The following is a 24,697-nucleotide window of genomic DNA, read 5'->3' on the forward strand; positions in this document are numbered from 1 at the left end:
AGGCCCAATGGGACGAAAGATTTTATGATTAGGCTCCCAAAATCCTAACTAAAGTTTAATGGGCTCAATCTATTCCAATTCCTACCTTCTTCGCCCAGAAGCTTGGCCCAACATCAATTAAAACAAAAAAAAAAAAGAGAAAACTAATGGGAGGAAATGGGGTGACACCTCATTGTTGTCTAACATATTTCCATGTCTTGAACCACCAAACATCTAGGCACATCACATCCAAGCTTGAAGAAGTCAACTCCTACTTCTCTCCTCCCTCTCCCCTCTTCAAAACTCACGGCCATTAGGGCCTCTATCACCACCATCATTTTCATCTTCCAAACTCAAAATTTTCCCTCATCCTCCTCTCTAATATGAAGAATTTCCCCCTTCCATCCTCCTAATTTTCGAGAATATCAAGAGCCCATCAAGAACTCATCTTCACGGTTCATCACATTTGGTAAGCTTTTGGTTGGACTCCATGGTTTTAACTTCAAGATACACCTTAAATCTCATCTTAACCCACCTTATTTTATGATCTATGCTCTTATAACACCTTAGAGTCGAAAATCATCTCAAAAACACATCTAGGGCCGAGATCTTTTCAATTCTTTATCAAAATCTGAAATCTTCAAACAAGGTGAGTCCATACCCCCTTGTTTTTGGTTTTTACTTGTTTTTGGGGGAGAATACAATTTGATTTGTGTAGATCTATGTGTATATGCATGACTATGTGTGTTTTCCATGAATTATTTGGTGATTATGTGTTGATTTCTTCATCAATCTAAAAATATGTTAAGAACTTGAAGTTTATCACTTGGATCTTCATAAGAACCTTAAGAAAAGTATGTTTTATCACATATAATACATTTAAACTAGTATATCTGAGATTTATACACTTTAAATAGCAAAAATGAGTGTTGTGCTCTAAGATCTATAAATTAAACTCATAAAACAACCATTGACAGGAAAGTTTTGGTCTAATCTAGGACTGTTTTGACCCTCTTAATGGAAGTATTTTTCAAAAATGTTTTACATGGATAAAGTTCAGATTTATACCTTTAAAATGACTACCATCACGTTTTCATACGATTTTTCTACAATTTTTGGCGAATTTTACAAAACTGCCTATCAAATTTGAAATAATTTCGGACCAGCCTGTGAAGGTGAGCAATTTCACACTTGTTAGAAGCCATTAAAAATTATGATAAAAATTGTGAACAAAGTAGACAAAATTTCCAAAGTTTCAGAATTTACGGATCTAAATTTCGACTTACTATGATTTTTCTACAAATTTTCCAAAAACTAGGTCGGAAAAGCCCAAAGCCAGAAAAATATGTATTTCCACAAAATTCAAGCCAAAAATGATATTTTTGACAAAAATGGGTTTAAAATGTTATTTTTACCACAAACTAGTCATCAACACAAGTTTTGAACAAAATGGAGACTAAAGTGTTATTCTTACAAAAATTGGGCCATAATTGTAAATTTTTGGCTTATTGGGCCAAGAACGTCATTTTTACAAAAAGGTGGGCTTTTTATATCAACTTTGTAAATAATCAAGCTAAAATAAACAAAACAATAGCAAACGGGTTAAAAACGATATTCATATCCTTATTGGGCCTGAAAATAATATACATGTTTAGTGGGCCTTAGTGTCATTTTACATGTATATTGGGCTTAGGATAGACATACATATTCCTTTGAGCCTGGAAATAATAGACACGTATAGTGGGCCTTAGTGGTCCACTTACATGTTTATTGGGCCTGAGAATGAGTTTTATATGTGTCCTTCTTTCTTTTATGATATTCTAGTGAATACTTGAACCAAAACTAACGATAAATTAACAAACATATTAATTTGATCATTTTCTAAGTTATTGGTCCTTAGTGGCCCATTTTTATGTGTGATAGGTCCTGTATACTATTTATATGTTTATTGGGCCTCAATGACCCATTAACATGTGCGACGGGCCTTGGATACTATTTGTGTGCTATTTGGGTTTGTAAATACCTTACATGTGAAATGGGCCTTAGTTGTCCTTTCATATATATATATATATATATATATATATATATATATATATATATATATATATATATATATATATATTTCGGGCCCATGTTATATAATTTCATTCTAATTTGGGCCTTTAAATGGTTTACATGTTTAGCGATGCCTTAGTGGTTCACTTACATGGTTCATTGCGCCTGGAACGAGATTATACCTCTCTTCGCGTAAATTCGATTAAGGATCTAGTGAGTTTTGTCGGTTGGCACCTATTACGTGTACGATCGTAGCCTGTAGTTATAACCATAGTCTCTTGGAGGGAGAACAGGGATTTGTGCATAGATCTATACGGGGATGACACCCCACACCTGAGCTGTTCGCTACAGTTAGATTAACTCAGTCTAGGGTGACGAAAACCTTATAATCAAAAATCAAAACCGACGTCCAACAACGCTAAGACAGACGAAATTGTCATTATTTAGTATGGTTATGACGGCTCACTTAGAGGAATTAACGTTATGAAGTTTACGGAAGACCCTTCTCTTTTCTTTTGGATTACTCGGAAACATTCTCGTACTAGTACTCTACCTCGGGGGTTGGTATGACAACTTTCTCTTTTACAGACAACATCGGGTTGTCTGGGAACATTCTCTTTACATGCTATTTACATTCCCTATACCTTCTCTTTACCCTTTTAGTCAAATAAACAAAAACATACATGCATTAATACAAGATCTGACACAAACATTCTAAACAGTTTTCAGAAAATATCGGATTTTCTGGTGGTTTCAAAGTTATACAAATTATTTTCACAAACATGCTTATGAACTCACCAACATTTTTATGTTGACCGTTTTTCAAAATAACTTGTATTCTCAGGAAACCGTTGAAGCAGGATGAACGAAACAAACTAATGGATATTGTGTTATATTTTGTTTCATCATACTCTTACTATTTTGGCATGTAATATTCAAATACAATACTCGATGTAAACAATGAATGTTGTTATATTACATGCAAGGTTCTAAAAGGCGTGAGGCGTAGCGTGGCGGCAAGGCCAAGCCTCAAGCTTAACGAGTTATGGCGAACCATGATGTTTTTCAAGGCGTGATGTAAGGCGGCGATTTTGTATTAATTTATAATTATATTACTACATAAATATAAATTTATATCAAATATACTTAGTTTTTAGAAGTGTTATATCAACAACTAATAACAGAAAGTTAATAAAAAACACAATACTTGTATGTCCGATTAGAAAATGTATAAAAAAGAGCAAAAAAACGTGTCTCAAACGAAAAAACACGCGCCATAACACGCCATAACGCGCCATGACACGCCATATCATGCCTTGCCACGTGTCACGCCTAACAGCAACGTTATGAAGCTTTTCGTAACGGCGACGCCGCGCTTCACACCATGGCGCGCCTTGGCGCCCGCCATGACGCGCATTTTAGAACACTGATTACATGTGTGATGATGATGATGATGATGTTATGTTTCAATTATATTCACTGTAATGATATTTCAAGATGAAGTCACGCGCAAGCCCCTGGACGTTTCCGCCGTCTGGTTCGGGGGTGTGACAAAGGTTGCTGATAACCCACAGGGCATGTTGTTAGCCCAATGAGACTGTTGATAGTCCACATGGTTGCTGATAACCCATAGTTGTTATTTATGTTGTGATGTATGTGGTATCTTGGGGAACTCACTAAGCTTCGTGCTTACAGTTGTTGATTTGTATGTGACAGGTACTTCTGAGGATCGCGGGAAGGCGAATCTATGATTGTACACACTCGCTGGGAGATTTACTACTGGGACAAATTTATGAACTCTGATATTTATGATACTGATTGTTTTGGATAATTATGTATTTGATTACTTGGCTTGTGAAACCTTATTTTTGGTAAATTACAAATGAAAATTTTGGGCTAAAATTTGAGGTGTTACAGATAGTGGGAGACATATCTAGTGGGAGACATACCTGGGTCAATGGTTGTGAAGTGGTCTAATGAAATTTGCAAGAAAGACTAAAGGGACGTGGCATCTTATTGATCTAGTTTTTAACTGTGTTGACTAGGCTATTATCTGAAAGTCGGTCAAGAATTTCAAAAATAGTGATTTTTTAAAACTTGAAAGTGAAGTATATGCCCATGAGATGCCAAAAAAAATGACAAAGGACCTTTAAAAACAAAAAACGATAAGTTGTCGGCTACACTAAAATAACCAATTTTTTTAGGGATAATGACTTAAAACGGTAATATATTTTTTTGATTTGTACACATCTGGTAACTGAGTTTTTTTTTTTCGTCCACATTTGCTACTTTAACTTATTTAACTGTACACTTTCAGTTCTTATGACTGACTACTCTAAGTAAGTCAGAAAAAGTGACTTAATAGAGTAATATAATTATCACTTTGTACACATTTAGTCCTTAATATATATATATATATATATATATATATATATATATATATATATATATATATATATATATATTGTTGCAAAACAAGTCATTGTTGTTTTTGTACACATTCAGTACTTATGAACGTTTTTTTTTTCACGACATCATACATAGGACCATCATTAATGAGGTGTTCGGAGTTATTTATGCTTATGGTCATTGCAACCTCGATTGTTTGGTGCTTAGGACTTGTGTTCTAAACGTCGTAACTTCTTCATACGATCTCATATTTTAATGATCTTTATAAATACGCGTTCATATTTGAGTTTGCTACAATTTTCATTTAGATTGCTCTCGTTAAAAAGTAATATGTTTTACTTAAAATTTTATAAAAAAAATGTTTATAGTTACATTCATAAAGAATGCATGTATATAAAGATCCTAAGTAAAAATATAGTAATTTTTAGTGGAATTAATCTAAACAAAAGTTGTAGTAGACTTAAATATGAATGCGTGGACATAAAGATCGTTAAAATAGAAGATCGTATGAAGAAGTTATGACGTTCAACACACAAAACCTAAGCGAAACACAATACCAAAGCAACCAAACAGTTAATGTCGCGATGACTATAAACATCAACAACCCCAAACACCTCATTAATGATTGTCCTACGTAGGATACCATGAGAAAAATCTAAAAAACCCGGTTATAAGTATTGAATGTGTACCAAAACAAAAATGACTTATTTTGCAACCAAAAAAATAGTATTAAAGACTAAATATGAAAAAAAAAAAAAAAAAACTAAATGTATCCAGATATATATTATATTATTATTATTATTATTATTTTTTAGTTTACTTGAAATAATCAGGTTATAACGACCGAATATATACGGTCAAACAAATTAAATGGATAAATACGTAGAGAAATTAATTAAAAAAGAATATAACAGAGTAGAAATTTCAAGGTTTGGTAGCCTGTCATTGTCAAATGTGATCCATGGAAGAACTTTCGCTGCATCTTCATCTGTTTCAAGTAAACGAGCTGAGTCGTACCTCCAGCCTCTTTCTAGACTTCTAGTTATGATGGAAGAAATCGGACACTCTTCATTCATCATCTTCTTCGTTACCCTCTCTCTCTATCTCTACACATAGATTTTCAAGTCTGGTTTTAGAGAGAGAAGAATATGGCATCCGGTGACGATGAAGATTGCTCTCAGTTGAAAGGAGTTGTTTTCATCACTCTCCCTCCGCCAGACAACCCTTCTCTAGGAAAAACCATCACAGCTTTCACCCTCTCCAACCAACCACATCAATCACCACCACTACCACCGTCAGCACCACAGTCAGCACCACCATCGCACCTTCCGATCACATTACCTCATGCGAGGAGAAGCCTTTTCGGACACCCTAGAAGAAGAATCTCTTTGACTCTTATGGGTATCGCTCTTTTTGCCATACTAACCTTTTGTTCCTTACAATCCCCTCAAAGTCTTTTGAAATTAACCAGTCCCGGATCCTTGAATGAGCTTGATCAAGATGATAAAGATGATGATAAAAAACCTAATTCCTTCATTTTTCCATTGTATCCTAAAATGGGGTCTGGAGAAATGTCGAAATCGAGAGATAGGGAGGTTAAGTTGGGGAAGTTTACGATGATTGGTTCTAAAAGTGCGGTTTTGCCTGTCGATGATGGAGGGTTGCCCATCAAGGTTGTAACTAGCTCTAGTGCAGTTTTACCTATCAATGGGGGTACTTTTCTAGATGGGTATGTGTTCTTGAAGTTTCAATTTTTCTTTCTAGGTGTTTGGGTATACGAATTACGATTTGAAGTTGCAATATCATGTTAAACTGATTATATTGCTATTTCTTGCATTTAATTTGTTCATTTGAAAACTATACAGGCTATATTACACACAGATTCATGTTGGAAGCCCTCCTAAACCCTACTTTCTTGACATAGACACTGGTAGTGACTTGACATGGATTCAATGTGATGCCCCTTGCATAAGTTGTTCCAAGGTAAAAATACAGAAATGAACACTTGTACTTTGACTACTTTCACAATTCTATTGATTTAATCATTGTTGAAGAATCCTTTTGCAATAACAAGAATTATGAACTCAGGGAGCACACCCTTATTACAAGCCGACAAGAGGAAATCTGTTATCTTCAAAGGACTCTTTCTGTTTTGATTTCAAACATACAAGCAAATCTGGATCTTGTGAGTCTTGCACTCAATGTGATTATGAAATTGAGTATGCTGATCATAGCTCCTCTTTAGGGGTACTTTCAAGGGATGAAATTCGTCTAGTAAATATAAACAACACATCAATTGATTCCAAAATTATCATCGGGTACAATTCTTCTCTTATATATCCCTTCCTAGTAAGGATATATTTTGATGAGACTGGACAAGCTTTCTAGGGCTATTTTCAATTATAGGGAAGAGAAGGGTATTTATGTCCTTTGCACATATGGGATATCAAGTTTTAGTCATGTCCCACCTTTTTGGGTTGAACAAAAAATGAAATTTTTGTTCCATTGACATCAATGACGCAAGCTTTCTAGGGCTATTTTGGATTATAAGGATGGTGAGGGTATTTACGTCTTTTGCATAGGAGATCAAGTTTGAGTCGTGTCCCACTTTTTTGGGCGAGAAAAAAATGCAATTTTTTGTTCCATTGACACCAGTCAAACACCAGTCAAACGAGCCTTCTAGGGTCATTTTTCGATGATAGGGATGATGAGGGCATTTACGTCTTTTTTACACAATCAAGATTTATACAAAAAAAATGTTATCTTTTTGTTGTGGTGTAGGTGTGCATATGATCAACAAGGCATGCTTTTAAACTCATTAACAAAAACGGATGGGATTCTTGGACTTAGTAGGGCTAAAGTGAGTTTGCCTTCTCAATTAGCAAAACAAGGTGTTATTGACAATGTGATTGGTCATTGTCTCACATCCGAGTCCATTGGTGGTGGATACATGTTCTTAGGAGTTGACTTTGTGCCACAAGTCAAAATGTCTTGGGTTCCCATGCTCAATGATGCTTCCATGTGAGCATCTCACTTCTTTTTTGGGTTTTTTATTGAGTTTTTTGGTGTCAAATGAAAGAAATAGCAACATACTTAAATTTATTTGTTTTTTATGGTAACTTACTTTCATTTCTTCCTATTACGACATTGTAAGTTTGTAACTTAAAAAATCTATCCAGTTATAGCAATGTCATACAAATACACAACTATTTTCACTAAAATTATTGGGTAGATATTTCAAAGTACAAGGTTTCAATAAGAAGAAAAAAAAAGAAAAGTACAATAACCCATTGGTACACAAGTGTGGTTTTGAAAAAGGGCAAAATACAGATAAAAAAACACAACATACTTTCACTATTTTATCGATTTAGCCATTGAACTATCATTTTTTATGAAAATTATGATAATAGTTGAGTAGCTAAATCGATAAAAGAACAATAGTTCAGTGGCTAAATCGATAAAATGGTGTAAGTAAAACTTTCCTTTCTTATATACTTCATTTTTCTGATATCTAGCTTTCCATGTAAAGGAATTATCTTGCAGAAGTTTCTAGAGTGACATATGGATCAAAACAACTTGGTTTACATCATCAAAAAAAGGGAAATGGACAAATAATCTTTGATAGTGGAAGTTCATATACATACTTTACAAAACAAGCTTATTATGATTTAACTACTATGGTGAGTAACTCATTACTCATGCCCTTTTTCCTTTTTCATCCATGAAGTGTTGTTTGAATAAATGATGTTTAAAAGACATTTGAGAAAATGACACCAAACATGGGGAAACGGAAGGAAAAAGTACACGAGGGCAAATTTGTAAAAAGTTAGGACTTAATCGGAAAAGCCTTGTTTCTCTGACTTTCTCCATTAAGTCGTTCTTTCTGTATATAAATTGTAGCTTAAAGATATCTCACTTGATGGCTTCATTGAGGATGATTCAGATACAACACTTCCCATTTGTTGGAGATTCAAGACTCCATTAAGGTACATTGAGAAGAAAAAATAAACATAAATATAAAAGTATGTTGCTATTTCTTGCATTTAGTCTAAAGTTTGACTTGTTTATAGATCTATCAAAGATGTTAGCAAATTCTTCAAACCGTTGAATCTTGAGTTTGGGAGAAAATGGTGGAGTATTTCGACAAATCTAAGGATACCTCCGGAGGGCTATTTGGTCATAAGTGTAAGAATTGTGCCCTAGATTTAATTTAATATGTGGTTTAATTTCTATGACCTAATGCAACTCTCTTTGTGTATGTAGAACAAGGGGAATGTGTGCTTAGGCATTCTTGATGGTAGTGATTTGCTTGATGGATCACATATAGTTCTTGGAGGTATGATCACATATGATTTCTTGCTAGATGTTATTTGTAGCGTTTCTTTTTGACTTAATAGAAAAAGTCATCAAAATGATGTTTTGTCATTAAGTCCTAAGTACTTTTCATTTGCTTGGTTTGCAGACATCTCAATGCGTGGAAACTTGGTTGTTTATGACAATGTGAAGCATAAAATTGGTTGGATGAGATCCGAATGTGTGAATCCAAAGCAATCTAACATGTATCTACCATCTTTATGAGGCATAATTCTCACTTTCTTCTTATAGTATATATGTATATGTATATCAGTATTGTAAATATCTAACCCGTATAATTTTCCACCCCCTCTTGTGCACTTTCTTGTAATAGTCAACTTTATAACAATATGCTCGTATCATAAATATACCATCTTTTTGGTTGGGGCATAACATAATCTAAGTATACCAAACTAAATATGTTGTTATTTTGCATCAATTTCAAACAAGAGATTATTTTGTTAAAAGTCTTCACACATTTTGGTTACTTTTGTTATTTTTTCGTATAGATTTATGGTTTGTAACTAGTTACACAATTTATAATCCATTGTTATGGAAATTGAAACTTTAAACGAAAGATCCCGAATTATTTGTTATTACTACTACCAAAGATTAAAACCCTTTTCCATGGCTGAAACATGAAATCCCCAAAATTAACAATGGAAAAGAAATTAGGTTTTTTTTTTTCTAAGCTAACAAGTTGTCATTTCTATCCCTAGGCTTTACAAACCTCCAAAACCTACCCCAAAACCCACAAACCTCCTCCTCTTCCACCCTCCCCTCCGCCGGCGGCGCCTTAAACTTCGCCGTCTCGCTCAATTCCTCAAACGCCACCACCAAATTCCCAAGCCTCGCCACAAATTCAATCAATAGCGAAGTAAACGTCACCAAAGAAAGCACGCTTGCACTCTTGTACGTATCCCCTTCATCTTGAATCACCATTCTTTCCGGTTTAAACGAGAATTCCCTAGTCAACGATTTGTGAAAACCGTTTGTACCCGCGAATGGCAGATTCGTAGTTTCAGGACTCCTCGATGTTCCCAAATCGAGTCGGGCTTCGCTGAACGAATGGTACCCGTGGTATTTGAATGGATCGTTGTCGTCGGTTTTTGATATGTCTTGAATGTCTTGAAATTCGATCGCAGGTTTTCCGATTTCCCAACTGTTTGCATCGACGAGAAGGTAGGATTTCCGATCGACTTTCGTTTGTAGGTCTTCCGCCGCTTTGAGAACTTCGTCGAGGATGTTTAGCGATCCGAGTTTTTCCATTTTCTTCACTTTGTTACCGAGCTCCCGGAGGACTTTGGCTCCGGCGGTGCTTACTCTCTGAAGTTCGTCTTGGAAAACCCGTCTCCGATCCGCCGGAGCCTGCAAACATCCGAACGTTTACTAAATCACTTATCACAATCATAATATCAAACGAATTGGAAAGAAAGTTGAATTCGGTTTTCTGAATTCCCTAATTCAAACTTTGGAATGGGAATTGGAATTGGAATTGGAATTGGAATTGGAATTGGAATTACCTGTATTTCCGAGAGTATGCATCCATGTAATGCCATAACCATAAAAGAACAATGTCTAAGAGCACCACTAACTTTCACAAAATTTCTCCATGGATACTTGTACATCTTGTAACGACCATGTGGAGGCTCCCAAATTGCAAATCCCATCTTTAAAAAAAACATATCAAACACAAAATCATACATTTTGATTTTTTATTTTCACTTAAATTAAACAAAGGGTTTGAACTTTGAATGTAAAATTACCAAAGTGTCCTCTTGACTTGTAGATTCCACAGCCGATCTATATCCGGTATAAAGCCGATCATCATACGCTTGGTAATTGAGGATTTTCGAAGGGATTCGTTTATATTCAACACAATTCAAGTATTGGTTAATAATACCTGAAAATAAGCCATAACGAATGAAATTTTTTGCATTTATGTTTAACTCTTAATCACAAAGTATCAAACAAACCTTCAAGAGAGTTAGCAACATTGAAGAAATTTTTCACAACCAAATTATGCAAATCTTCACCAGCCCAAATGGGATAAATTCCAACATTTACAAGCAAACCAACACCAGCTCCCAATGCAATTAGCAAAAACCGATCAACAGCAGTCCCCATGAACTCATTTGTTCGATACCCCGATGCCATTATGTAACAATAAGTCAAAGTAAACACTCTGAATCCGTATTCATACGCCTTCAATGTAGGGTAAAGTTTTGCAAAAGTAGCAAGTGATCCTACAAAAGAAATAGTTATGTAATAGGAATAAAAGAAAAGTAGGATGAAAAATAAAAGTGAATTGATATTTAGTAGGAAAAAAAATGATATGGTGGTTACCTACTGTAAATATGCTGATGATAATAATAGCTTCATCCCATGCAGCCCCAAAGCGTTCACAAAAGTGAGCAAACTCGGCCATCGCAAGAGCAAGTCCACCCGCTGATAAAGTCCCTAGTCCACGGTTCAATCCTTTGCTAAATGTTGCGCCTTTAAAACAAATTAAGAATATAACGTAAAATTAGTAGGGGCAATTAAGTAACTTCACATTTGTTTCGATAATTAGTTTTCTTATAGCAGAGATTCATCATGATTTTTGGTAATGCGGTTGTTATAGATCTGCTAGCTGATAGCTGAGAAACTAGGTGATACGAAATACCGTTTGGTGAAAACAGCTGATAAGCTAGTTGAAATATGTAAAATAACATAAAAGGGTATGTAGAAGATCGAATTTTTTATAATTAATAAAGGGTTATATTTTTGGAAGAGATCAGAAAAAGCTCATTGAAACGTTAGTCTGAATAGCTTTTTAAAAAGTTGGCTTATAAGCTATTTTTTGGTTTGTGAAACATGGAAAACTAAAAAAGCTTGAAATAAAAGCTAAAAGCCAGCTGTGGTGTGACAAACATGGCCTAAATTTACCAAAGAAAGGTTGAAACTTTATTGAATTCCATCACTAGCCATACAAATGGGAAATGATTGGTGTTAAATTGTCAACAAATTCATATCAACTTCACATTATAGAAATCACTAGGTTAGTATAAAGATTCAAATTGCAATTTGTAACACGAAAAATGAAGAGAACATGGACACATGGCGATGTTAACCAAGAAACATGAAATGGAAAAGGGTAACAAATGAAGAGAAAAAATATATGGGGGAATTATAGTTTCCTATAGTAAAATAAGTTTAAAACTTCCATCAATTTACATGGAAATTAGGACAGAAATTTGTAGTGTAAAAAGAGTAAAATCTAGAAACTAGTGGCCTATCCAGATCCACTTTTTCAAGAAACATGAAATTGAGAAGAAGGGTATCAATTTCATGTTAAGAAATCACTAGGTTGACATAAAGATTCCAAATTGAAACTCAAAACAATTGAACACAGCTTGCAAATCTTAAAGAAACGTGAAATGGAAAACGGGTATCAAATGAAGATGAAAAGGATGGGAACTGAAATTTACCTATACTGAATTCGAAGACAACCACAACAGTAAGTATAGCCCAAACGGAGTGTTCACTGATATCGGGAAGAGGTTCTTTCCAAAATATCAAGAAAGAAATCAAAGCCAAAGCCAATCCCAATTTCGCAGAAAACACAACCTTTCTAGGGTCCGATCGACCAACTTCCCAAGAATTAACTACCACCGCTCGTAAATTACTCCATAAACCTTTGAATTTCTTTCGGATTGAACCTAAACAAAAGCACCCACAAGCCTTCACTTCACCATCATCCTCGTGCACACCATATGTTTGTTCTAATGACGACGGAATTAGTCTCTCTCTTTCCATGTTCTCTAATGAACCATGTTTGTTGCCCATTTCTACAGGGTTGTTGAAGACTGAACTTGCATCTATCAGATGAAATAGCAGTTGTGGATGGAATTAAAGCCCCTTTTGTGATGTGTTTCCCCAAAAAACCAGTTAGATGGAGGATAGAATGAACCATTTTTGGGCAAAATCATTCATGTTGATGGGTTTAAAGTGTGGAATCGAGAGGAAAGGAGACAATGACACGAGAGTGTAATGACAACTTCGAGGAAAGAGGGGCGATACGGAGTCGGCATTCTGCAAAATGACTTTTGCGATGGGTAAATCCACGCCTTTTTCCAACACTTTTCCTTTTGAGTATATATGTCTGAAAGAAAATTTATTCACTAATGAATAATGATTTATAGAGTAAATTACAAATTGGTCCCTTTATTTTACTTAAAACTGTATGTTTGGTCCAATTTTTAAAAAATTTCCGAAGTCATTCTTATGTTTGTATTTTGTTTCGGATTTATTCTCATAAAAATGAAATGCAAGTAGTAAATGGGACTAAATTTGAGATTTTAGTAAGAAGTTATTTGGAAGAAACCGAATAACATGCGAATGTTTATACGTTGGAGATCTGAATACAACTTAGATCGTAAAAACACTTTCCGAACTGATATTTATACCCTATGTATGGGTCATAATAAATTCAACCTACGATAATTCAAGTTGACACTTACGATTCTAGTCATAGAAATCGTGAGCCAAATTGCTAGACGAATTCTGTGAGTGTTTGAAGAAGAAGAAAGCTAATAATTTCGTGTTTATCTTTGTTGAAGCATGGAAATGCTCTACAAATAATGAATGATAGTTAAGTTATTTATTTATTCACTTTATTGTATTGTTGGTATTTTCTCTCTCCAATATATAAGGAGAGTTGGTCATGTAATTGTAAGGTCGGAAGGAGTAGGAGCGGGGAACGGTCGCGGGGAGCTTCCCGCCCGACAGAACACCGCATCGTCGGCGCGGGGAAGGGTGGTGTGGGAATGGGTGAGGGAAACCTCTCTCGCGTTCTCTCTCAGGCTGTGATTTGTTGATATATATATATATATATATATATATATATATATATATATATATATATATATATATATATATATATATATATATATATATATATATATATATATATATATATATATATATATATATATATATATATAGAGGGTTAGGTTCATGTGAGACGGCCTAATTTTGTGAGACCGTGAGACGCATTTTTTTATTTTTTTTATTTTTTTAGTTAATTCAAGTTCCGAAAATAATATTTAAAAAAAGAATTTTTGGATTTTCCATTTATTTTGCATTTTAAAATTATTTTTAGAATATATACAGTGTAATATTCTATTTAGAATATTTCATGTATTTTTCAAAAAAAAATGAAATTTTTTTTTTATTTTTTTTAGTTAATTCAAGTTCCGAAAATAATATTTAAAAAAAGAATTTTTAGATTTTTCCATTTATTTTGCATTTCAAAATTATTTTTAGAATATGTCAGTGTAATATTCTATTAGAATATTTCACATATTTAAAAAAAACGAGATTTTTTTTTATTTTTTTTATTATTTATTATTTTTTTTATTTTTTTTAGTTAATTCAAGTTCCGAAAATAATACTTAAAAAAAGAATTTTTGGATTTTTCCATTTATTTTGCATTTTAAAATTATTTTTAGATTTGGTCTCACAAAATTAGAATGGTCTCAAATGAACCTGAACCTATATATATATATATATATATATATATATATATATATATATATATATATATATATATATATATATATATATATATATATATATATATATATATAAATTCAAATGTTATTCAATGGTAAAAAAATTTTTTTTTTTGGGCTGTAACGGCTACATGGATTTAAATCCATTTTTTTTAACCTTTTACACACCTATAAATACACAACTATTTACCATCAAACAAAATCCACACAAATCCTCTACTCTCTCCACTTTCTTATAAAAAAAAAAAAAAAATCCCGACAATCAAACCCCCACCTTCCGATCGAAGGAAAAAAAAGTCATGGTTCGAGTATAAACATTCATTCTCGAAACATTTTTGCTATCGATTCATAACCACAAGGAGTTTATCGCCCCCAATTCGATGCTCCTATTCAATCCCCACTACAATTCCAGTACCAAAATGTTGGACAATATTACCCGATGCAAGTTCCAAATGTTTCGCCGCAAGTGTTTTCAAACTTTGTTGTGTTTCCAGATCAACAATCGCCAAATCAACCTCAACCTCAAACCCAAACTCAAACTCAATCCCAAACCCACCAACAACGCCAACTTGTCGACGAGTTGGATGACTCGGAAGAATAAGAGATGGTTCCTGAAACTCAACCCACACCACCCCCACAAAGACGTAAAGGGAAAAAACAAGCGCGCGAGGGTGTCGCACAACCGGGAAGACAAAAGCCGACTGCATGGCTTCCACACGAAGAGCTAGTTTTGGTAAAAGCTTGGGCTGACATTTTTGAAAATTTGATTCAAGGAAACGCACAACCGGGAGAACATTTTTGGTTTCGCATTTTAGAACGATTTCGAGAGTAGCTAGAAAAAGGCGACGACTACCGTACGAAACATCAACTTAATTCGAAGTTTCGAGAAATAGCAAGGGGGTTTCAAAAATAAACGGGTTGTACAACAACCTAAAAACCCAACGGAAAAGTGGCCAAGGAGACGAACAAATACTTCAAGAAGCTTTGCAGTTTTACCTTGAAGAAGTCGGAAAACCATTCAAGTGACACGATTGTTGTAAATTATTGGTTCGATGTCCTAGGTGGAAAAAATACGAGCAAGATTTTATTTTTGGAGTCCAACAATCAAAGCGAACGAAAACGGGCTCTAGTGGTTACACAACCTCCTCCGATGCTCGGGTTGGTCTAGATTTAAATCAGGATAACGAACTCGAGCTAGAAGAAATTATCCACCCAATGGGTAGGGACAAAGCGAAGAGGAAGGGAAAAGGGAATTCTTCGGGTCCATCTGATTTCAGCGGGGAAATTGACGAAATGTGGAAAATAACATCGTCGTTTGATCGATATAACCTTAATTTCTCCGAACGTTTGTCGTTCGACAGAGAAAAGAAGAAACAAGGAAAAAGGAGCGGGCGGAGAGACAAGAAATGGAGGATATGAAGTTTTTGATGGAAAATGTCGATCATCTCTCGGGGCCGGCTCTCGAGCTCGTGATGAAGAAGAGAGAAAAAATTCTGAAAAAATATTTTCCGTAGGTCGTTCTTGGTTTGTTTGATTTTTAGTTTGTGTCTTTTTTTTTTTTTTTTTTTAAAAATTTTCTAGTTTTTTAAATTTTAGGTTTAATGTAACTTTTATTTTAATTAATGAAATGCTTTTTATTTTTAATTAAATTTTATGTTTAGCATTAATTTAAAAATTACAAATCATAAAAAAAAATTATTTAATAAAAAAAGTGAGGGAAGGGCTTCCCATTCATTCCTTGGGTTTTAGATGAGGGAAAAAAAGTGAGGGAATAGGGGGTATGACCCACAAAAAGTGAGGGAAACTTCCCTCCCACTCCTTCCAGTCTAAGAGTGCAATCCAATATAGCTTTTCTAGAGAGAGAGAAAGTGGTGGGATCTCTCCTACCTAGGGAGAGTTTTCTCTCCCACTAATGTTCTTGTATTGTAATATTTTATCTCTTTTCTAGTTCTATGGAATTTCTCATCATGTGTTCATGTTCTTCATTTTATGTTCGTTAAATCTCAAGATATTATTTATCCCGCATCCACCGATTGTTAAAATGGGTTTCAACAATTGGTATCAGAGTCGTACCTTGAACGTTCAAGCGACTAGTTCAAGGGAACGACTCGCGTTCGGTGATTATCTTGAAGATTTCTCGGATTTTGCAAGAATTTTCGATTCAAACCGGAAAACTTTATGATGAGTTCTTCTATTTTTGGTCTTGGTTCATGCTTTCAAGAATAAAAAAGTTGTTGATGCTCGTTCAAATTTTCTACTGAAAATCGTGTTCATAATGTTCTTATTATGTTGTTGAAGAAAAGAAAAAGAAAAAGGGAGAGGAAATTATTATGTGGTCTTTTTAAAAAAAATGGTTGAAGATTTGTTCCAGGAAGCTTTTTATTGGAAAGGAGACTCAAAATTATGGGTTTTTATTGAAGAAAGTAGAGAAAAACACTTTGTTTTGAAGATTTTTCTTTCCAGCAACCTCTTATGTTCTTCACAAGAAGGTATATATTCATATCTCACAACTCAAAAATGTTGTGAATTTATATTATGAAGTATTTGGAAGTGTTTAATTGTTTGCAAAAGTCACTTGTCCTTGTTACTCTTTTAGGTAAAGAGTACTCCACATTTATTTGCCTTCCCAAGTAAAAAAACCATGTGACTTGACCAATGCCATCAACTTTTGTTCCTTTAAACCACATGCGCACTCCACTTTTTGCCTTCCAATACCTCTTTTTGACCCAAAATACTTTAAAAAATATTTCCCTCATTAAAATATGAATAAATGGCCTTTTCGGTATCATTTTTTCATGAAAAATAGCATTTTTCGTCATCAGACCAGCCCTTCTCGGCCCCCAGAACCACAGCCAAAAACACCTGCCGGAGCCATTCTTAGCTACCGGAACTCCTCTCGGCTGCGGTACCCCTCTCAGACTAAAGTCTGCTGACCAAGGTCTTCTCGGACCGCAGTCCTCACCCAAAGCCTTCCCTTCCCTTCTGACCGCAACTTATATAATAATAATAATAATAATAATAATAATAATAATAATAAGTCTATTAATAATAATAGTGGTTGAGAAGTACTGTTTTAACGTTTATATAATAATAATAATAATAATAATAATAATAATAACAATAATAATAATAATAATAATAATAATAATAAGTCTATTAATTAGTCACGATGAACATTAAACTAAAATCTAGTGGTAATGATACTCGGTTTTGTCAAATGAATTTATTTTTAAGAAGCGAAACGCTGTCTGAGTTCAGAATCACAACCTTAACAGGTGAATGCATAGTTACTTTCATCTTACACATAGATATGAAGTATTTTATATAAATTACGTGCTATGTGTGCATATTATTTGTATACTTGCTATCTATGTTGGATGAACGATTTTATATATGTTTTAAATGATTTAAATTGTTTATGTATTTTATATCTACAAAATATGTTGGGTAAACCATGGATAGATAAATGATGAGGGATGAAAGCTGATATAGAGGAACATTGGCAGTATGGACATAGTGCCCTATAGGTAAACATTTGCAGCAATGGACCTAGTACCCTATAGATGAGCATTGGCAGCCGCGCCACAACATGTAGAGGTTTTTGATATACAATGTACTCTAAACATCCTAGCAGTTACGCTCTAAGGATAGTATCGGCAGTTGCGCCTAATAGAGAACATCATAACCCTGACAGCTGCGCCTAAAAGATAATATCGACAACTACGCCTAATAGAGAATGTCACAATTTTGGCAGCTGCGCCTAAATGATAATATTGACAATTGTACTTAATAGATAATATTGACAGTTGCGTCATTGGCAATGATGAATTTCGTGCCTACTCCTTAGGACAATCCTTAGGACTGTATGAGAGAATGATAAATGATTCTTAGGGTAGATCCTTAAGAAATAAAGAAGATAATGATGATGTGTAATTTAGTTGATTGTTTAATGATTAAACATAATTATAGTATTGTGGGTTGAAAACCCTATGTACTCGCCAGGTTTCCCAACCTGACCCACTCAAGTTTATTTGTATCACATGTGTCGATATGAAAGCTACATTACACTGAGAGATTAAGAAAATGTAGATCACTAGTGTAAATGAATGTAATGTCTATTTATGCTTATGTTTCTGTATTGACGATGACATCCCAATGTTTTAAAAGGAATAAAATGAATTTCTTCGGAAATGCTTTGATAATATATTTATCATGTTTTTTTTGAACAAATTCCGCAACATTTTCTTTAAAAGGATACTCTGATTTTCAAAATAAAGCATAAACAAATCGGTCTTTCTGGCCGTGAAAATGAGGATGTCACAGTTGGTATCGGAGCATTAGTTTAAGCGAACTATAACTAAGGATTTATTTCTAGACTTAAACTTAGAATGCTAAGCGATGATCGTGAGGAGTGTGTCTAATAAATTTAGGTAATATACCTGAATAGACACAAGCACTAGCTTTTTTAGGAAAAATGCCTAACATGCTTTTATGTGCTAAATGATTTGTGATATTTTATGATGCTACCGTCTGATCGGATCTATGGTCTATTGCCGACCGGATCTGGAAAACTTTATGTGTTTAGATTTCTAAATGTTTAATTACGGTATTAGAACTAACATGTAACTTTTCGGAGTGATAAGGAGATTCATACGTCTATCGTAAAAAAAAATCTTTCCTATCTTAATTCTCTTCATTACACACCGAACGTCTGATTTGGTGTATAGATCGAAATGGAAAGAACCCGAAGTGGATTCGGAAACGCGAATGGAAATAAGAATCAGCAGCCTCAACCCCAAGCGATTGAGCAAGTACCAATAGCAGCAACTCCACCTGATCCAATCACAATGGCTGGAGTACAAGCCATGATTCGGGCTATGCTGGCTGAGAAAAGAGAAGAGATGAGGCAAATGTTGCTTAACAGGGATGAACCTACTATGCCTGTTGAACAACCTGAACTGAATGAAGGTCTATAACGCCCCGATTCTCAGGTATTGATTTAAATGAAAGTTTATTTGGTTTTAAGATCTACTCGACGAGTTGGTTTCCCTACTCGTCGAGTAGCAGCGAGGTGGGATCGCGTATTTAGTGGCCTACTTGCCGAGTCCATGAAGAACTCGACGAGTAGGAGCTGGCAAAAGAAACCCTATTTAAAGAAGCATAAGCCCCCTTTGGCCTCTTTAGCAGTCCTTGAGAGCTCATAGAAACCCTAATTCGTGTGGTGTTTCATTATTGTGTGACATAAGCTTTGGAAAGAAGGTTTTTGGAAAGGAAGAGCTTGGAGGGCAAGAGACTAGGAGCAAGGAAGGTGTGGGAATCATAAACCTACCTCAGTTAGCATCATTTGGAGGTATCAAATAGTCAACTTTACCTCATTTTCCTTTTAGACCTCATTTGGTTGAGATCTAGGGTTTTTATGGTTTGATTGAGATGATATTGTGGGATATGAGCTAGATCTGAAGTTGTAACTTCAGATCTGGACCCTTCTTGGGTTGTAGAGTCATAAAGCTCCGAGTTTGGCCATGTATGAAGCTTTCCTTGAGTATGAAACCCCATTGTGAGCTTAGATTTGAAATTAAGAGCCTTTTTAGCCATGCATGCACGTAAAGTTTGCAACTTTACGTGAAATGCATGCCTTAGAAGTTCGGGTCTGTAATTTGGAGCCACTGCATGGCTTAAAAGAGTCTGTATGGCTTAAGGACTGAAGGAACTCGGCGAGTCGCAAAGTCGACTCGGCGAGTCATATGAAGATAGGCCTGGACCCGACGAGTTGGATGAACAACTCGGCGAGTCGGTTGAGGTTTCCCTCGAAGATTTGTATGAACAACTCGGCGAGTCGGTTGAGGTTTCCCTAATTTATGTATGTGTGTGTAACCGTCGAGTTGCAAGAAGGAAACTCGGCGAGTGGCCTTAGAGTTTGATCGTAAACCGGAGGAACTCGATGAGTCACTCTGTGACTCGGCGAGTGGGCAAGTACTTCAAGGAACTCAGCAAGTAGCTGAGGGTACTCGGCGAGTTAGGGTCAACATGGACTGTTGACCTTGACCGAGGACTTTGACTTTAACCAGGGGTTGATTAGTTGGCTTATGGGGTACCTTGAAAGGTTGGGAACTTATGGGTATGATTATATTATGGTAATAGGTGGTGGAGTTTTTGACAGTGATCCGAGAGTTGGAGTTCATCTACCGAGTCAACATCAGTAAGGTGAGTTATCCTCACTATATCAAAAGGGTCTAAGGCACCAAGGCCGACCCTTTAGTTGTTATTGTTATGTATGCTGCATGTGGTTATGACCTGTTAGGTCTGAATCAGGATAGACAATATTTTATGCCCTTACGATCCGTAGAGATTGGTATGTTAGTGACCCGCTAGGTCGGTGCTCTAGTTACGATAGATTTCTAAGATTGATGATCAGTGAGATAGATATGTTTGAAGTTTGTATATGCTAGTGTATGATAGTTATGCACACATGGTTATTTGCTTATTGGTTGGGTTGAGGCGGTCCTGCTTTGTGTTGAAGGCCAACATACCCTATGAGCGGTCCGGGGAGACTATAGGCCCATGTGGCGGTCCAGTCATGCCGAAGGCTCGGGATAGGATCAGATAGACTATAGGCCCTGCAGGCGGTCCAGTCAGGACGATGGCCCAGTATGCATGTTATTGATTGTCTGTTACTGATATGGTATTATCAGGGTGGTATTGGTATTTTGGGGGTAGCTCACTAAGCCCTCGGGCTTACAATTTTCAGTTTATTGTTTCAGGTACTTTAGGAGATCATGGCAAGGCAAAGGTGTGACCGTACCGCTCCTCATCCTTTTGATCTAGTTATTGGGACACTCTGATGAATAATGATTTGAAAACATTTTGTAAACAAATACTATTTGGTTTTAGTTATGATTGAAAAAGTTTAAATTTGGCGTAAAATTTTGGATGTTACAAGGTCAGTCAGAAGAAGGTAACTATAGTAGAACCATTGGTCCATATGAACCGTCAGTGGTTAGGAGAAATAACCAAGACGAAGGAATTGAAAGAAACGGATGCAAGTACAAAGACTTCACGACTTGCAAACCATCAACTTTTACTGGGAAAGAGGATCCAATCGGAGTTATGGACTGGATCTCGGAGATGGAGTTAACTTTCATAACATGTGGATGCAAAGGCAAGCTACAAACCACATATGCAGTGCGTCAGTTCAGGGGTGGCGTTATTCACTGGTGGAACACTTTGGGAAAGATCACGAGCCCCAATGAGCCACTACAACTGACTTGGGCAGAGTTCTTGGTGCATTTGAAATGAAAGTTCCACTCGGCCCAAAATCTGTTAGAGCTAGAGAACCAATTCATAACATTGAAGAAGGGCAACATGATGACACTAAAATCACCAACAAAATATACTATCACTTTTGATATACCAAAATTACAATAAAATTCTTACTTTGATAACCATGTCTTTTGTTTTCTGCTTGGCTGAATTTTAACATATAAATGACAACACATCTCTTTTGTCTTTCCTTGAAAATTAAGATGACATACATGTTGATATATTTCTTGACAATTCTTTATGGCATTCTTAATTTTTTAGGCCAAATAAAACTTTTTCTTTATGTTTATTAAAATACAAAACTGCAAAAATGGTCCCTGTGGACGAGGTTCTTTTTCATCTATGGTCCCTCGGTAAACTGGAATGACTATAATGATCTTATGATATTTTTTATGTTTTTTCTATTTAATTTAAATAAAAAAGAAAATAGATAATTAATTTGGGCCCACAACTCTCTCTCTTTCTCTCTCTCTCTCTCTCTCTCTCTCTCTCTCTCTCTCTCTTTCTCTCTCTCCCCGCTACCTGGAGGAACATGATGAACACATTTAATATACATAATGAACACGTTTGAAGACACATAAATTCTTTTGGAGAACATGATGAACAAATTAGATATACATGATGAACACGATGAACATTGATTAATTTCTTCTGAAAATCGATTGAAAAATCATGTTATGAAGACACAAAAATCATCTCTGTAACACAAACACGCGAAAATCTTTGATTTCTTGAACATGTTTTTGGAAACACACACACACACAACTGTGGGTTCATAGATGAACACGACAATCTGGGTTTATAGATGAACACGATGAATGCAAACCTGTAAATAGATTTATTGGTTTTGTTAGGGTCGAAAAAGGTTGATTTCAAGAGCTTCTCCTTAGATGAACGAGGTGAACACACACACACACACACCCCATATTTCACCCAAATTTAGTCAAATTCTGTAAACAAGTTGTAAATTGGTAGATTTAAGATGCAAGTGAAAAATTCAAACAAACTTTTATTGTTCCTGATTTTCTCGATTTCTTAAGGTGGTTATGTGAGGGTTTACCGAGATGAACACACACCTATACAAATCATTTTTGAGAGATGAGGGCTTGAATGTTTTTCAGAAATCATTTTAGAGACGAGGGCTTTAGCGTTTTTTAGAAACAAAATGGATAAGATGGTTTGGAGATTATCTCAGAATCTAAATACAAAGAAGGTTATGGGAGCGATTGGGTTTTTTCTTGCCCTTTACTGCCTTGGTTCACCCAACGATCGATCGAAACGGACAATCACAACCTCTCTTATTCTCTGTAATGATTTTTGGATAATCATTGTTTATATCGTAGTGTCTGAGGCTCGTGGATACATATTCTTCTTCTTCCTCTCTTGAGCTCCAATTGCAGGAAACTGAATTGTATGGAGATTTTAAATGTAACTTTGCAAGGGTGTTGTTCGGCGGTAGAGAGAAGGTTTCAATCGATGGACCTTCGGTGATTGGCACCAAGTATTTGAATCTCGAAAAATCGGGTTCCATGACTTCCGACCCATCTATGAATTTATCTATAATCGTATATGAATTTATTCTTTTAGGAACTAAGATCAAATAACAAAAAGGGAGAGAAAATGACAAGTGAGAAAGCGATGTTCGCCATTGAAAGATCTGTTCGAGTTTGAGTTATGATGATGATAATGGTTGTTCTCTTGAAAAACAGAAATTGCTTTCGAAATGTTTTCATCTCTAATAACCCCTGAAGAAACTTCTGTTTTCTGATGATTTTCCTGTCTTGTGTTTTAACCAAAAACCCATTTCCACCACCATTTTTACAATGTTTGGACACAAAATTCGGAGATTTGACAAACCCGTGAAGATGATGATGAGCGGGTGAGTTTGAACTACTAATCGACCATTTCTCTACATCATCCCATTTCAAAGGTGTTGATAGGTGTTTGATGATGGTGAGTAAATTTCCTTTTTAAGTTGGGTTGCAAGTTCAATGGAAAAGGGAGGAGGAGACACACACACACACACAGAGAGATGGGTGGGTCCTATCTTGTTCTTTAATTAATAATATATATAAAAATAAGTATTAAAAAATGTAAAAATAAAAATAAAAGGGCATTTTAGTCTTTCTTTTTAGTTTTCTGAGGGACAAAACCACAAGAAAACTAGCTCAAAAGGACCTCAATCCAAAAAAATCGAGGCTTGGACCAAACCTCAGAAAAAATGTAGACCACAGGGACCATTTTTGCAGTTTTGTCTTATTTAAAATAGGGTATTCTTTAAGAGAATACATTAGTACAAAATTGTCCCAAAACATTTTTTAAAGATAAAATCAATCCCCAATCATTTCTGATGAAACATTTTGTTTTCATTAATATTAAAAACCATTGGTTGTCATAATCAATACACAGTACATAAGCAAAAACGAGTTATTACAAGCCTTACACATGTTTATAGATATCATGACAAGGAAATTAGAAGTTCTTAGAGTTATTAGTATTCGAGTATGGACCAAATACATGAATCAATTTGGGAATCAATGAATACTGAATAAATGACCATTACACTAAAGTAATTATCCATGTTTTTGAGATGTAATCTAATTTGAGTACATGAAGTGATTCATTTCCAGCTAGTTTATCTAGTTAGTTTAGTTATTGATTACTTGAGATTTAATAATAACCCCTTGTTTACTGATTTCTTTTGTTTAGTATAACCTATAATCAAATTTTCTGATGTTAATTCACTACTATTCTCCTTGAGTTCGACACCATTGCTTATCAAAACTATGTTATACTCGATTAGGTTCACTGCTTGTAAGGTGTAGGTTTAGATGCGATAAACTATGAATTATGAATGAAAAACTAGTGCATTAAATTACACACCAATAGCCCTAAAGATGAAAGATGACGAACATGAGCAACAACATGTAGTTATCGGTGGCTACCGATGGGAAGGGGTCATCAGCGGGCTTGGTGTCGATGGAAGCAGACACAAGTTACAAGCATTAAATTCACTGCTTGTGAGC

General features: G+C 35.2%; 2 protein-coding genes across 2 annotated transcripts; one reads left to right on the plus strand and one right to left on the minus strand.

Moving 5' to 3' along the window:
- Nucleotides 1-5,385: 5,385 nt before the first annotated feature.
- On the plus strand, nucleotides 5,386-9,194 carry LOC111882645 (aspartyl protease APCB1). The gene is made up of 9 exons (XM_023879018.3): nucleotides 5,386-6,172; nucleotides 6,309-6,426; nucleotides 6,532-6,761; nucleotides 7,225-7,464; nucleotides 7,973-8,123; nucleotides 8,344-8,429; nucleotides 8,514-8,628; nucleotides 8,707-8,779; nucleotides 8,906-9,194. The coding sequence occupies exons 1-9, from the start codon at nucleotides 5,592-5,594 to the stop codon at nucleotides 9,019-9,021; spliced, it is 1,710 nt and encodes a 569-aa protein (XP_023734786.1). The 5' UTR covers nucleotides 5,386-5,591; the 3' UTR covers nucleotides 9,022-9,194.
- Nucleotides 9,195-9,362: 168 nt separating this feature from the next.
- On the minus strand, nucleotides 9,363-12,900 carry LOC111882644 (aluminum-activated malate transporter 9). Its single transcript, XM_023879017.3, has 6 exons — nucleotides 12,267-12,900; nucleotides 11,143-11,292; nucleotides 10,773-11,042; nucleotides 10,563-10,699; nucleotides 10,320-10,466; nucleotides 9,363-10,164 (listed from the first exon to the last, which is right to left on the minus strand). Exons 1-6 carry the CDS (start codon nucleotides 12,622-12,624, stop codon nucleotides 9,484-9,486), a joined length of 1,743 nt encoding a protein of 580 aa, XP_023734785.1. The 5' UTR covers nucleotides 12,625-12,900; the 3' UTR covers nucleotides 9,363-9,483.
- Between the last annotated feature and the right edge of the window lie 11,797 nt (nucleotides 12,901-24,697).

Source organism: Lactuca sativa, chromosome 2 (genome assembly GCF_002870075.4).
Source record: "Lactuca sativa cultivar Salinas chromosome 2, Lsat_Salinas_v11, whole genome shotgun sequence".
In the NCBI taxonomy this organism is placed as follows: Eukaryota; Viridiplantae; Streptophyta; class Magnoliopsida; order Asterales; family Asteraceae; genus Lactuca; species Lactuca sativa.

Excerpts from the sequence above, each read along its gene's own strand:
- LOC111882645 (XM_023879018.3), top strand. The coding sequence starts at position 5,592 with ATGGCATCCGGTGACGATGAAGATTGCTCTCAGTTGAAAGGAGTTGTT. Across the intron at positions 6,173-6,308 it reads GGGGGTACTTTTCTAGATGG|GCTATATTACACACAGATTC; the intron begins GTATGTGTTCTT and ends AAAACTATACAG. Across the intron at positions 7,465-7,972 it reads ATGCTCAATGATGCTTCCAT|GAATTATCTTGCAGAAGTTT; the intron begins GTGAGCATCTCA and ends TTCCATGTAAAG.
- LOC111882644 (XM_023879017.3), bottom strand. The coding sequence starts at position 12,624 with ATGGGCAACAAACATGGTTCATTAGAGAACATGGAAAGAGAGAGACTA. Across the intron at positions 11,293-12,266 it reads TGTCTTCGAATTCAGTATAG|GCGCAACATTTAGCAAAGGA; the intron begins GTAAATTTCAGT and ends TTTGTTTTAAAG. Across the intron at positions 10,165-10,319 it reads GCATACTCTCGGAAATACAG|GCTCCGGCGGATCGGAGACG; the intron begins GTAATTCCAATT and ends GGATGTTTGCAG.